This window comes from Rana temporaria, chromosome 3 (genome assembly GCF_905171775.1).
Source record: "Rana temporaria chromosome 3, aRanTem1.1, whole genome shotgun sequence".
NCBI classification, from domain to species: Eukaryota; Metazoa; Chordata; class Amphibia; order Anura; family Ranidae; genus Rana; species Rana temporaria.
Window position 1 is genome coordinate 101220384 of NC_053491.1, and position 15220 is coordinate 101235603.

The 15220-nt window shown below is 44.4% G+C and overlaps 1 protein-coding gene across 1 annotated transcript in view; it reads left to right on the forward strand.

Moving 5' to 3' along the window:
• Positions 1-5281: 5281 nt before the first annotated feature.
• Positions 5282-15220, forward strand: part of LOC120931549 — a 45829-nt gene continuing 35890 nt past the window's right edge. The window contains exons 1-2 of the mRNA XM_040343110.1: positions 5282-5515; positions 13694-14323. Of these exons, the coding sequence (XP_040199044.1) occupies positions 13700-14323 (624 nt within the window). The 5' untranslated portion in view covers positions 5282-5515; positions 13694-13699. The remainder of the gene's footprint in view (positions 5516-13693; positions 14324-15220) is intronic.

Below are 15220 nucleotides of genomic sequence, written 5' to 3' on the forward strand. Positions count from 1 at the left end.
GCCTGCGCAGCGCCTCGATGGCAGCTGAGGCTTTTTACAGACGCTATTTTTAGCGCTAAAGCACCTAAAAAATGCCTCTGGTGTGAAAGGGGTCTAAAAGTGGAACTACAACTACCATAGTGCTGCACATGTGATCAGTTGTGACACCAGACATTTGACAGTTTGGTTGAGGACACAATCAAATTAAACGGTTTTGTTGAAACTGGTAAATTGATGGGTTTAGTTCCACTTTATGATTTAGGGCCCTTTCACACGGGCGGATCAGTAATGATCCGCTCCGTGTGTCCGCAAAAGCTCAGCGGGGATCCTCCGTAAAATCCCCGCTGAGCTGGCAGCTGACAGGGCGGTCCCCGCACACTGCAGGGACCGCCCTGTCTTTCCTCCGCTCTCCCCTATGGGGGATCGGATGAACATGGACCATATGTCTGTGTTCATCCGATCCGGTAGACGGAAGAAAAATAGGATTTTCTTCCGTCCGCAAATGCGGATCTTTGCGGAGGCGGACAATTACGGGTGTCAGCGGATGGTCATTTACCACGTGATCGCTCTGTCAAATGACGGAGCGATCACTTGTAAACAAACTGGCATCAAAAAAATAATAAAAAAAACATAGCAAGCACCGCAAAAATGCTCAAAAGCAACATGCATAGGTGTGAATCGAGCCGAAAAATAATGAAAAGTCAGCAGCTACAAATACTGTAGCTGCTAACTTTTAACCACTTAAGGACCCCCCACTGTATATATACGTCCTCTTTTTAAACATGGATATCTCAGTAACGGCAGCAGCTGCTGCCACAACTGAGATATCCATGTTTTCAGCGGGCGCCCGTGTAAACGATAACGGCGGTCTCCGCGGCGGATTCGCCGCGAGATCGCCGTTATCGGTGGCGGGAGAGGGCCCCCCCCCTCCCGCCGCTTTTCCGCGCCCTCCGCCGCTTACCGGAGCCGTCGGTAGCGGCGGAGGAGATCCGATGCTGCCGCCTGGAGAGTGAGGACTTGAGTGAGGGCAAGATGGCCCCCACCCGTCCTCATAGCTCTGCTGGGCAGAAGTGACGTCAAAACGTCAGTCCCGCCCAGCCTCTTAAAGAGACAATTTTTTTTTCTGTCATTTTTTTAAATGACAAATTTTCCTTTTTTTTTTTTTTTTTTGCATTTAAGCCTAAATATGAGATCTGAGGTCTTTTTGACCCCAGATCTCATATTTAAGAGGACCTGTCATGCTTTTTTCTATTACAAGGGATGTTTACATTCCTTGTAATAGGAATAAAAGTGATCATTTTTTTTTTTTTATATATTTTAGTGTAAAAAATAATAAAATCAATAAAATTAAATAAGAAAACAAAAAAAAATTTTTTTTAAAGCGCCCCGTCCTGACGAGCTCGCGCGCAGAAGCGAACGCATACGCGAGTAGCGCCCGCATATGAAAACGGTGTTCAAATCACACAAGTGAGGTATCGCCGCGATCGTTAGAGCGAGAGCAATAATTATAGCCCTAGAGCTACTCTGTAGCTCAAAAAATGCAACTTATAGAATTTTTTAAACGTCGCCTATCTAGATTTTTAAGGGTAAAAGTTTGACGCCATGCCACGAGCGGGCGCAATTTTAAAGCGTGACATGTTGGGTATCATTTTACTCGGCGTAACATTATCTTTCACAATATATAAAAAAATTGGGCCAAATTTATTGTTGTCTTATTTTTTAATTCAAAAAAGTGATTTTTTTTCCAAAAAAAGTGCGCTTGTAAGACTGCTGCGCAAATACGGTGTGACAAAAAGTATTGCAATGACCGCCATTTTATTCTCTAGGGTGTTAGAAAAAAAAATATATAATGTTTGGGGGTTTTAAGTAATTTTCTAGCAGAAAAAACTGTTTTAGTCTTGCAAACACCAAATCTGAAAAACACCTGAGGTCTTTAAGTGGTTAATATAAGGACATTTACCTGTCCAGGGATCCTGCAATGTCGGCTTTGGGTGCAGGCGCCAGCATTGCAAGTAGGGGGAAACGGGGGAAGCAAGTAAGGGGAAGCCTTCAGGCTTCACAGCCGGTTTCCTACTACACATGCACAAGTCACGCTGCGCTTTCCGAATGGTCTCACTGTCTTCTAGGACACACACACAGGTCCCAGAAGGCAGCGGTGGGAGGAGAAGGGGCTAGACATGACATAGATCACTGTGCGGCGATCTTACCAGGAAGTGGGAGCGGGTACCTGTCAAAACCAGGGGGTGGGCCAACTCAATTTTGACTCCTATGGACTAAGACTGGGATGCAATGCATCCCAATACTTTTGGTAATATTGTGTGTGCGTGTGTATATATATATATATATATATATATATATATATATAAAGCTCACAATATTGAGTACACCCCTCACATTTTTGAAAATATTTTATTATATCTTTTCATGTGACAACACTGAAAAAATTACACTTTGCTGCAATGTAAAGTAGTGAGTGTACAGCTTGTATAACAGTGTAAATTTAACTCAAAATAACTCAACACACAGCCATTAATGTTTAAAACGCTGTCAACAAAAGTGAGTACACCCCTAAGTGAAAATGTCCAAATTGGGCCCAAAGTGTCAATATTTTGTGTGGCCACCATTATTTGACTTGTTAGTGTTAAAAGGTGCACTCTCTTATACTGGTCACTGGAAGTTAAACACGGCACCTCATGGCAAAGAACTCTCTGTGGATCTGAAAAAAAGAATTGTGACTGACAGCCAGCAGCTTTCTTCTCTGTCAGCTGTCAGAACCGAGAGATCAGCGGTGTTCAATCGCTCGGTTCTCAGTGCAGAGGTGTTGGGGGACCGATGCTGTATCCACCTATGTAAGTATGAATCTAGAAAAAAGTGCAAACCCATACTTCTCTTTCTCTTCATGTAAACAAGATGTTACTGGCTTGAACAAGCAACCAATCAATTTCATTCTCCCAACTTTGTGGGAACAGTTTGGTGATGGTCCCTTCCTGTTCCAACATGACTGCACACCAGTGCACCAACAAGGTCTATAAAGACGTGGATGAGCAAGTTTGGGGTGGAGAAACTTGACTGGCCTGCACAGAGTCCTGACCTCAACCCAATAAAACACCTTTGAGATGAATTAGAATGGACACTGCGAGCCAGGCCTTCTCATCCAACATCAGTGTCTGACTTCACAAATGCGCTTCTGGAAGAATAGTCAAACATTCCCATAGACACACTCCTAAACCCAGTGGACAGCCTTCCCAGAACAGTTAAAGCTGTTATAGCTGCAAAGGGTGGGCCAACTCAATATTGAACCATGTGGACTAAAGGCCCGTACACACGCTTTGATTTTCAGATGTCAATTGTGATCCGACGACCGATCGTCCGCAAATCTTACCATTAGTAAGTTGCATTTGACAGCCAATTTCACTTTTTCGGCATACAAAAGCTGGATGTGCAGACTATAAAATTTTTGTCGGATGTGAATTTAACATCAGTTTTTTTCATTAGTATGCTTTTTGTCCGCAAAAAGAAACGTAAGCGCAAGACTGCGCATGCTCAGAAGCTAAAGAGTACATACAAAACTATTCAGCACGTTATGTCACTTCTGACGTATTCTGTCAAACAAAAATTCACATACTGTGAGTAACCTCTTCGCTTTCGACATGAGACTAGCATGCCACAAAAATCGGTCGTTCTGTCGTTCGAAAATCAAAGCGTGTGTAAAAGGCTTAAAGCAGAGGTCCGGCGTAAAAAAAATAATTAAGTTAGCAGCTACAAACACTGTAGCTGCCAACTTTTAATAAGGACACTTACCTGTCCTGGTTGCCTGCGATGTCGGCCGCCAGAGGCCTATCCTTCCCTTGGACTGGGTCTCGGCGCCGCCATCCTCACTAAGGCAATCAGGCAGTGGAGCCTTGCGGCTTCACTGCCCGTTTCCTACTGCGCGAGTCGCGCGACGCTCAGTGAATGGGCGGCTGACTTCTGGGAGACACATAGTTCCCAGAAGTCAGCACACCCCATTCCCCAGAAGACAACATGAGAAGGACGAGACCGAGGAGCACCGCGGACAAGGAAGAGGCAGATTAGGAAGATTTCCCTAGTAACAGCCATTCTGGTAAGTATATATAAAAAAAATCAAATTTTTTTTTTTTGGCTATTTTTTTCTTTTAGGGTGGACCTTCACTTTAAAGCGGTTGTATAGCCCCAAATTTTTTCTTTTTTTTTAAGTCACCTGTAAGGCAAAAGGCATAATGAGCTAGTATGCATCGCATACTAGCTCATTATGAAATGCTTACCTTAGAACGTGGTGTTGGTAACTCACCTGGTCCACGCTGAGGTAGCTGACATGTTGCCTCGGCGTGTCTTCCGGGTATCGCGGCTCCAGCCACTTACAGTGCATGTGCATGGGAGACGTCTTTCCGGCCTTCAGCTGAGAATCCCCTGTGCACATTGCACACACACACCAAAATTATCGGGACACCTGCCTTTACACACACATGAACTTTAATGGCTTTAATGCAACCGTAAAGGTTTAAGAGATATTTTTTTTTACCTACAGGTAAGGTTGGGTTCACACTACGATTTTCCCGTCCGTCAGCCGCATACGATTTCAGTATTGAAAACGTATGGGCCCGTACGGGAAAACGCATACATAGACAATGCATTGCAAATCGTATGCACTCAGATGCATCCGGGTGCGTACGATTTGCTGGCAAAACGTTTTTTAACAGTACGCAAAACCGTGTTCAACCACGGTTTTGCGGCCGTTTTTGAAACCGTATGGCAAACGCATACGTTTTTTTTTAACATTAAAGTCAATGGAAAACGCACATATGTGCGGTTCCATACGTTTACGTCCGTTTCAGCCGCATACGTTTTTTCATATAAATCGTATGCGGCTGACGGACGGGAAAATCGTAGTGTGAACCCAGCCTAAGCCTTATTATAGGCATACCTGTAGGTAAAAGTTACAAAAATTACTATATAACCGCTTTAAGACTGGGATGCCATTAAATTTCACGTGCGTGTAAAGGCAGGTGTCCCAATACTTTTGGTGTGTGTGATGTTTGGGGGTTTCAAGTAACTTGCTAGCTAAAAAATCGATTTTATGTGTGAGAAGTGCCAAAATTTGCCCGTGTTGAAGTGGTTAAACGGATAAATAATAATAATATAAGCATACAGTTGGAGAGTTTTTACAGTTCTGCCAACCATAGCAAGTTGTTTATAGAACGTCCAGTGTAGGATCCATGATTATCACCTGCTGGTTGGATTTACAATAACACAATGTGTCCCCGTATTATATAATGCTCCTTAGTCACATCTGCAGGTGGCAGCGGGCACACACTGTGTAGTATAGGAAGTGAACCCTCCCGTGCCCCGTAGTGTGCCGTGTACGATCCTTGCCCCGTACTCCTGTACTCTGCACACACTGACAGCAGAGCGGGGAAGAGCACGGAACTAAAGACATCAGTCCGCGTACACGGGGAAGCTAATTCTTAGGGACCAGGTCGGTGAAGGCAGCAGTGAGGGGCTGGAGGCTGGATTTCAGGTGGGTAAACAGGAACTACAAGCAGTTTCCTTGTCAGAAACCTTGTTTATAGTTTGATTAGACGGCCCTGCATACAGAGTGGAGCTGTGCTTGGCATGGCGGAGCTGTGTGCCATTGCAGTGGCCCTGCCCATGTGCTGCCAGTTGTTTTGGGAGCTGATATGTGAGGAGAACACTGCAATCCTGGAGGTTATATTATATAAACAGAGAGCAAAAGACATATAGGGAGGGGTTTTGTGGCACAATACAAACAATATACTGTACATATAATATAAATGTCATTAAACATCCATCACATACACTGATCAGCCATAACATTGTGACCACTCACAGGTAAAGTGAATAACGTTGATTTTCTTATTACAATGGCATCTGAAAGTCGGTGGGTGAAATTTAGGCAGCATATGAACAGGTTGTCCCTAAAGTGGCAAGCATAAGGATCTGTGTGACTAAATGTAATGGCTAGACGACTGGGTCCGAGCATACCCAAAACCTCAGCTCGTGTGGGATGTTCCTGATCTACGGTGGTCAGGAGCGACCGAAAGTGATTCAAGGAAGGAGAAATGACGACGGGGTGTTGGGCGGCCAAGGCTCATTGATGCATGTGGAGAACCGAGACTGGCCCATGTAGTTTGATCCGATAGAAGAGCTACTGAAGCTCAAATTGCTGAAAACGTTAATGCTGGTTCTGATAGAAAGGTGTCGGAACACGCAGTGCATTGCAGTTTGTTGTGCATGGAGCTTGTCGCTACAGACTAGGGTGCCCACACTGACTCGTGTCAACAGCCAAAAGTGCCTACAATGAGCATGTGAGCATCAGAACATGAAGTGGAAGAAGGTGGCCTAATCTGATGAATTCAAGCGTGGTTTGAGGAACATAACAAAGATTTTGAAGTGTTGACTTGGCCTCAATTCTCCAGATCTCAATCCAATTTAGCATCTGTGGGATGTGCTGGAAAAATACATCCAATCCATGGAGGCCCCACCTCTCAATTTCCAGGACTTAAAGGGATTGTAAAGTCAACGTTTTTTATCTTGATGCATTCTATAAAAAAAAAAGCCTAAAGAGCCTTCTATGTGCAGCAGCCCCCCTAACACTTACCTGAGGTCCCTCTTTGTCCACGAGTGTCTCAGCCGTCCGAGATTCTCTCTCCTAACTGGCTGAGACGCAGCAGTGGCACCATTGGCTCCCGCTGCTGTCATTAAAGGCAGCTAGACAATCAGGGGAGGGAGGGGGTGGGCCTAAAACCAAAAAAAATGGCTTGGGAACCTCATAGTAAGGACACAGGGGGAGAGAGGGGCGAGGCTGGATCTGGGCTTGGTGTCTGAATGGATAAAGGGAGGCCCCATAGCAAGCTGCTTGCTTTGGGGGCACTTAACAGGAGGGAGGGGTCAGGAGCACAGAAGAGGGACCCGAGAAGAGGAGGATCCGGGCTTCTCTGTGCAAAGCCACTGCAACAGAGCAGGTAAGTATAACAACATGTTTGTTAATTTTATAGGGAAAAAAAACGAGACTTTACAATCACTTTAAAGTGGTTGTAAACCCTTACAGACCACTTTTACCTACAGGTAATCTTAGATTAAAGGCTTACCCGTAGGTACAAGAAATATCTCCTAAACCTACACGGTATAGGAGATATTTGCAGAAAAGACTGCATTGATGTCTACTGCGCATGCGCGCCGTAGACAACGGCGCAGGCGCACTGAGCGTGCTGCTAGTGAAGGCTATCATGCCAGCTCCCGCGCATGCGTAGGAGTGACGTTATCGCTGCTCTGGCCAGTCACAGCGCTGGAGCAGCGATACCCGGAAGTCACTCCGGGTATCATGGCGGGGGTCACTGCGGGGGCTTTGATCTCAGGTAAGTAATTCATAATGAGCAAGTATGCTATGCATACTAGCTAATTATAACAATAAAACAGTGCAGCGCAACAATGAAATAGAAAAAACACTATTGCATGATAATGTCCATAAAAAAGTTAAAGGAGAAGTCCATAGCAGCATGCAATGTGGCCTCTCACCTCACTGATTCGACCTATGATAGGTCACATGGCATGTAACTCATTGAGTGAATACAAGGATCTGAATTGTAAACCATCCGATCGATTAATATTCAGCAAAGCAATCCATAATAGATGAAGGTCCTAAGCTTATCTCCAACGTGTATGTAAGGATAAAAAAGAAGACGATCTCGTGCTCTCTGAATGAGGAGTTTTATCAAGTATAAAACATAACAATAGCTTACTCACATAGACGGCACTCAGATGTGAGTGCCTGCAAACAGCATGTAAGACAAACAGCGTTGGCCGTGGGTGACACGTCTGTCGTGGCTCCTCCCCCCGTACGCGTTACGGCCGTGGGCGGGACTTCATCAGCGCGAGGTAGGATGACACGGAGATGTCCGGCTGATAGCAACAGGAGACGCTTTGAGGGCCCACATTGCAGTGATCCCAAAAGAGGGCAAAGACCCGCTACGATGCCAAAATTATCAGCCGATCTCACTACTAAATGTGGATCTCAAGGTGTTTACAAAAATCCTATCCATGCGTATCATAGGCCTGATGCCGCAGCTGATCAACCCTGACCAGGTCGGATTTGTCCCCACTAGAGAAGCGTGCAATAATACGATCAAAGCTATCAATATGATACACGCTGCTCGGACTAAAAAGATCCCACTGTTGCTCCTCTCGACGGACGCCGAGAAAGCGTTCAACAGGGTGAGCTGGCCCTTCCTGTTCGAAACTTTCCAACATATAGGTCTGAGGGTACAAATGATGAAGTGGGTGCAAGCAATGTATTCCCGCCCGTCGGCCCAGGTCAAGGTCAATGGCCACCTCTCCTCTTCATTCCAGGTAACGAACGGGACAAGACAAGGGTGTCCCCTATCACCTTTGATATTTATCCTTAAACCCTTTCTGCGTCTCGTCAGAGACAACCCCAATATCACGGGCCTCTGTCTTGACCCCACCTTGTCCCCGGAGATAGCGGGATTTGCGGATGATTTGCTATTTTTTCTGACTAATCCCCTAGTGTCTATTCCAAACTTGCTCAAGGAACTGAAGACGTATGAGGAGTTGTCAATGTTCCGTATCAACTATCAGAAGTCAGAGGCGCTTGATGTCGCCTTGCCCCCCTCACTGGCTGCGTTGCTTCGACTGGACTTTCCTTTCAAGTGGGCTACTTTTTTAAGTACCTGGGCATCCTCCTGCCCGGTAAGACGGAGGAGATATTCCCCTTGAATTTCCCTCCTCTTCTGACAGCCATTAAAAAGGACCTGCAGGAGTGGCAGCTTGGTATGTTCTCTTGGTTCGGCCGCTGTGGCATAGTTAAAATGAATATATTGCCTAGATTGCTTTATCATTTCCAAGCTCTCCCTATACAGGTCCCTACATCCTTCCTAAGAACGGTGAATAAAGTGATCACCCAGTTTGTGTGGTCCCAGAAACTTCCGAGGTTAGCGCAAACGGTTCTTCGACTACCAAAGCTGAAGGGAGGTGTGGTCTTGCCAGATGCCACTCTTTACCACACAGCATGTCATCTTACCCGCATTCTGGATTGGAGCCGCCACAGCGCCTTGAAACAATGGGTGCAAATAGAGCAATCCCTGGCAGGGACGCGGCTGGACTCGCTGCCCTGGTGCCAGCTGCCCCTACCAAGGCAGGTCTCCAGCCATCCTACGGTGGGGGTGATGGTCCGGGCGGCTTAAAGGCGTTTTGTGTCCTGTTGATTACTCCGCTTCCATCCCCACTCACCCCGGTGGTTGGCAACCCGGCCTTCACCCCAGGACTTAACGACCCTAGATTCCTGGACTTAAAACGTGTTGAGAGATCCCAGGCAAGACAATTCCTTTCCAATAGCCAATGGAAAAGCAGGGAGCAGATCTCGGAAGATCCAGCCATGACTGGGCTATCTTTCTGGCAAAAGGTACAGCTTTCCCATTACATTAGCTCGCTACCTTCCCCAGAGGCCTTTGGGAGACAATTAACTCCCTTTGAACTACTAAGCTTAGACCAATCCCCACTGAGGCATGCGATCTCTTTGACTTACCAATTACTGGTATCTCCGCCCCCGGAACATAGACCTTCTTATGTCTCCAGATGGGAGTTCGAGTTGGACCTGAAACTTACGGACAAACAAGTTGATCGGATCATCCTTTTCACGCATAAGACCTCTATTTGTGCAAGTCTCGAAGAGACGGGATATAAAGTCCTGTCCCGTTGGTATTACACACCGGAAAAGATACACAAGATGTTCCCTGAGAGCACTGACCTATGTTGGAGATGCGGGGAGGAGGTTGGAACGCTCCTTCATGTCTTTTGATCGTGTCGCCTCCTGCAATCCTTTTGGACGGAGGTCCATCGGATCACACAGAAATTCACAGATCGGGAGATACTGCTATCCCCTGAGTTCTTCCTTCTGCATCACCACAGGATCCCGGGTAAGGCCTATAGAAGATCCATACTGCCGCTCCTGATCACGGCGGCGAAAGGCTGCATCCCCCTGAACTGGAAGCAGACCCAACCTCCGTCGGTGACCGGTTGGTTGAGGAGAGTGGCGGATATCCACGCAATGGAGGACTTGGTAGCTACAGAAAAAGGCCTGAATGAAAATTTTTCCAAAACATGGTTCCACTGGCACAAATTCATTTACTAAGAGTACGGATGGTTGATGGCCCGGTCCCCCTGAAGGGGGTTGACCCCAAATGCTCCCCAGCTGGGATGACTGCGACTGGACGGTGGTATTTTCCCTTACCCCCCCCCCCCTTTTTTTTTCCCCTCTTCTCTTTTCTCCCTCTATCACAGACGGGAGATACATTTCTGCCTTGTTTGGACAATACACCAATCATTATCGGGCGTCGGCTACAAACGTAGCCAGAGAAAGGCTAAAGGCTGTTGAAAAACTTCAGCTGTTCAGAATGAGGCAATTAAGGCCTCTATAAGTAGCCCAGAGGATTACCACTAATTTGCTGCATCCTGAAGCTTTGTTAGGAAGGAGAGCAGTACTGAAAGTCTTGTGAGGAGGTGAGGAGAGGATTGATTTTTCTGTGGGATAAAAATCAAAAGACTATTGTTTTGTGCTGTATGACCAGCACTGTCTACCCAGCAGTAGGCTGTGTTAGACTTCATAGATGGGTTCCTGTGTGGAAGGTAGACGCCCAGAGTGGCTAGGGTTTATTTTATGTTTGATTTTGTTTATGCTGTTTGGATGCTTGCAATTGTTTTCCAGCAAGATGGAAAAATAAACCAAGAACTTTGTTTTCAACCGTCTTCGACTGCCAGTCTGTATAAATTCAGTGTGTGGTGAACCCATCCAAGGGGTCACACACTCCGCTACCGAGCTAACCCCTTTATTTATATATATATATATATATATATATATATATATATATATATATATATATATATATATATATATATATATATATAGTTATATATATAGTTATATATAGTTATATATATATAGTTATATATATATATATATATATATATATACACACACATGTAATTGTTCACTCACGTATTATAAAGGATGGTGAATATTTCATTGGATACGTTTTAAAAGAATTGAAAATATACAGCACGCTTTGTTCAAGCAATGGGGTTGCCAGTCAAAAAAGGTATCAGGATGTGCAATTAATGCAAGTTTTGGATGTTCATCCCGTTAGGGAGAAATTATTCCAAAGATCAAGATGCCGGTGGATCAGCCAGAAGGGATATACTGGGACTGAATTGGAGGTCCCTAAAATTATATAAGATAATAAATAACAATGGTAGATTGTACCCAAATAAGGCTAAATAGTACATATTATATAGATAGAGTAATAATTTGGTAAAATAGCAGTTTATATGTTAATGAAAGGTTATATGTATATGTACCTGATTATATGAGATCCGCAGCAAACCTAATAATGTCCGCTGTCAAAGAGTACACTGAATTATTACAGGGATAGAAAAATATATGACTTTACTATAGGGATTTATCTCAGTGCTGTAACTATAACGATCCATTCATGTATATATGCTCTAGTTCCAGCAAATCCTGTGTAAATTTTTCTTCTTTAACCACCTCAATACAGGGCACTTATACCCCCTTCCTGCCCAGACCAATTTTCAGCTTTCAGTGCTGTCACACTTGGAATAACATTTGCGTGGTCTTGTTACACTGTAACCATGTGAAATTGTTATAATTTTCTTCACACAAATAGAGCTTTCTTTTGGTGGTATTTAGTCACTCCTGGTTTTATTCCCCCCCCCCCCCCCCAAAAAAAAGGGGCCAAATCCTCAGAAAACTAGCGTAACTTAACTTTTCCGAGTTAAGTTACACGGCCTTAAAATTTCTACCTAAGTGCCCGATCCACAAAGCACTTACCTAGAAATTTCAGGCCGTGTAACTTAAGTTCCTCCGTCGCAAGGCGGTCCTCCTCTCAGGGGGGCGATTACAATTTAAATGAGGCGCGCTCCCGCGCTGGCCGTACTGCGCATGCGTGTGACATCATTTTCCCGACGTGCATCGCGAAAAATTACGTTACGTCGGGCTTTGTGGATTGCGACGGGACAATAAAGTTGTGTCGGGTAAAAAAAAAGTTACGCGCCGGGAAAAAAAATTCAAAATTTACAAAAAATCGCGGCGATCGAAAAAAGGTCCGTTTTTACAAGGTGTTACTAGTTTACACTTTGTAAAAGCAGAACTAATTTTACGTATGCAAAACGTAACTTACGCAGAAAACACAAAGCTAAAATCTGCCTAAGTACTCATTTGCATACGCAAAGCGGCATTTCGACTCGAAATGCCCCCAGCGGCGGATGCGGTACTGCATCCTAAGATCTGACAGTGTAAGTGTCTTACAGATGTCAGATCTTCTGCCTATCTTAGGAAAAATCCTTTTGAGGATCAGATCCAAAGATAGGCACAGGGATACGCAGGCTGAACAGCAGTTCCGCCTGCGTATCTCCTTTGAGGATTTGGCCCAAGGTTTTCTTAGTTCTGTCAGATGCTTCTTGCCACAATCGGAGATGCGACGTGTCAGACTGACACACCGCGGGTGCGCTCCAGCATGTTATCCTGCTGGACGTCATATGATGCCCAGTCAGGATAACAGAACCACTTCCCGGCCGTCAATCTGGTATAGGCTGGGCAGGAAGTGGTCAATAAAATGCTTTTGGAGTAAAAATCTACCTAAAGATAGTTTTCTATTTAAGATAAATTAACAATTAGTTTATTTAGCATGAAATGGGGCTTAGTTATGTAGCATGAGACTGTATATTCTGCAGTATTTACATTTTATTATTTACACGATCAGCTGTCAGCCAATGACAACTGATCATGTGATGTAAACAGAGCCGGTAATCGTATTTTTTTTTTCCTCGCGCTGATGGAGAAAAAAAAAAGCTGATCACCGGCGGAAAACAGCGGTCCCGATCATCTGTGCCCATGTGTGCCACCTGTCAGTTCCAACTATCAATGCACAACAGAGCCGCCTACCAGTGCCCACAGTGCCACCTATCAATGTCACAAATCGGTGCCTCATAAACAATGCTGCCCATCAGTGTTACCTACCAGTGTCCATCCGTGTCACTTACCAGCGCCCATCAGTGCGCCTTATCTGTCCCCACCAGTGCAGCCTATCAATTCCCATCAGTGCCGCCTCATCAGCGCATATCAATGAAGGAGAAAAATTACCTGTTAGCAACATTTTATAACAAAATCTGAAACATTATTTTAATTTTTTTTTCAAAATTTTCCATCTTTTTTTGTTCGTTTAGCAAAAAATAAAAACCACAGCGGTGATTAAATACCACCATAAGAAAGCTCTATTTGTGTGAAAAAAATGATAACAATTTCATTTGTGTACAGTGTTTTTATGACCGCGCAATTGTCATTCAAAATGCGTCAGCGCTGAAAGCTGGTCTGGGCAGGAGGGGAGTTTAAGTGCCCAGTAAGCAAGTGGTTAATGCCTAACAATGTTTTTCCCTTTCCAAGAGCGTATGTCATTCTTTTCAGTACTGTTCTATGCAACTAATATTTTTATCAGAATATTTGGAAGATTTATATGTCTTTCTAATGCTTGGATGTTAAAGACAATATATCGTGTGGCAATATTTGACCTCTTAATATACTACTTATCATGGATTATGTCTTGTACAAATCATCATAGGTGACCTGAATTATCTTGTCTTCTAGGTTACAATGGCAGAGATTGAGGTACAAACTGCAGAGCTCCCTTCCAGCCTCACAGAGACCAGTAACCAGAGTCAGCCTGCAGTACAACAAAAGCAGCTACCTCCCTTATGTAGATTTTTTTCCCAGGGTCGTTACTGTCAGTTTGGGCGAAGATGCCGCTTTTTGCATCAACGCCCAGAAGTCAGACCTTATGAAAAAAATAATAATCCAGGAGAAATGTCTAAAACTGCAGGTGCAAGTGGTATAACAGAAATGTCTGTATCACATAATAAGAATGAGGTGAAGTCGGTCCCTCCTAGAAATAGAAGACTGTGCCGCTATTTTGCCTCTGGTTACTGTTCGATGGAGACCAACTGCAGGTTCTGGCATCCAGAAAAGATTCCACCAGTACAGGATGACCGCTCTGTAAGCAAGAAACCATTTCCGAAAGAAAAGGTGGAACGGCCAATAGCAGTTCCAGAGGTCATCCGAGCCTCAAATGTAACTACTGAAGTTGCTGCTCAGCTAAGAAAGACAGAGATTTCCCAGCTATTAAAGAGATTTCCAAAAGACAAAGTCATCATTCAAGAAAGAGAAGATGGAAAAGTTACATATTACAGAATAACAGTTGAGCCTACAGATCCAGATTGGGTAAGATATCAAGCCCACATGATACATTTTTTTTATATATATAAAGTTGATTGCATACGTACCTGGCAAATGCACCTATGACCTCCTGGTGTTTGGTTTTCATAATTTGAACAAAACTACTTATGCTACTGCACAGTAGCTCCCCATAGACTTCCAATTGGCCCTGTCTGGAGACCAGAGATGATCAGGAGCTGGCCCTACAGAAATCTTTAAAAAGCTACTGCATAGATGTTCCCGGGGCACAGAAACTTTGCTAGTAGGATGTAAACTAACACCAGAGGCTGGAAATGTGATTGCAAAGTATGTATGTATCTGGGGAGGGTAACGTGTGGTAGTTTAGCACGGGTGGAGGGGAAGATAATAAGTGCTTTTTGTTTTAAAGTGCATTTAATACCTCAAGGGTTAAAGGAAACCAATCAATGTGTGTAGATAAACAAAATGAAACTGTGATGATAACCATAATAAAAACTGACAAAATTATACCGAAACGGCAGTCAGTGTTTGTCCATACACAAAGCAACAAAAATGTATGTACAGTAATACCTTGGTTTGCGAGTAACGCAATACTAGCTATTTTTTTTATTCTGACCCGGTTTGCAAGCGTTGTCACTTTGCTGCCATCAGTGCACTTGTGATCTTAGCCTGCTTTCCCTTGAAACTTTCTAATGTGGGAAAGAGCTTTCCTAGTTTTATATACATTATATTTACATACCGTATTTATCGGCGTATACGCGCACTTTTTTGCCCTGAAGACGGGCAGGATTCAAGCCTCTGGGGTGTGCAGTTACGCATTTGGCCTGAGGTGCGGGGGCGCCGGAGACACTCAAACACTCCAATCCTAAGTGTCTCCGAACCTCTCCGAGTGCATCCAAGCGGTCTCCTAGTGTTTCCGAGTGT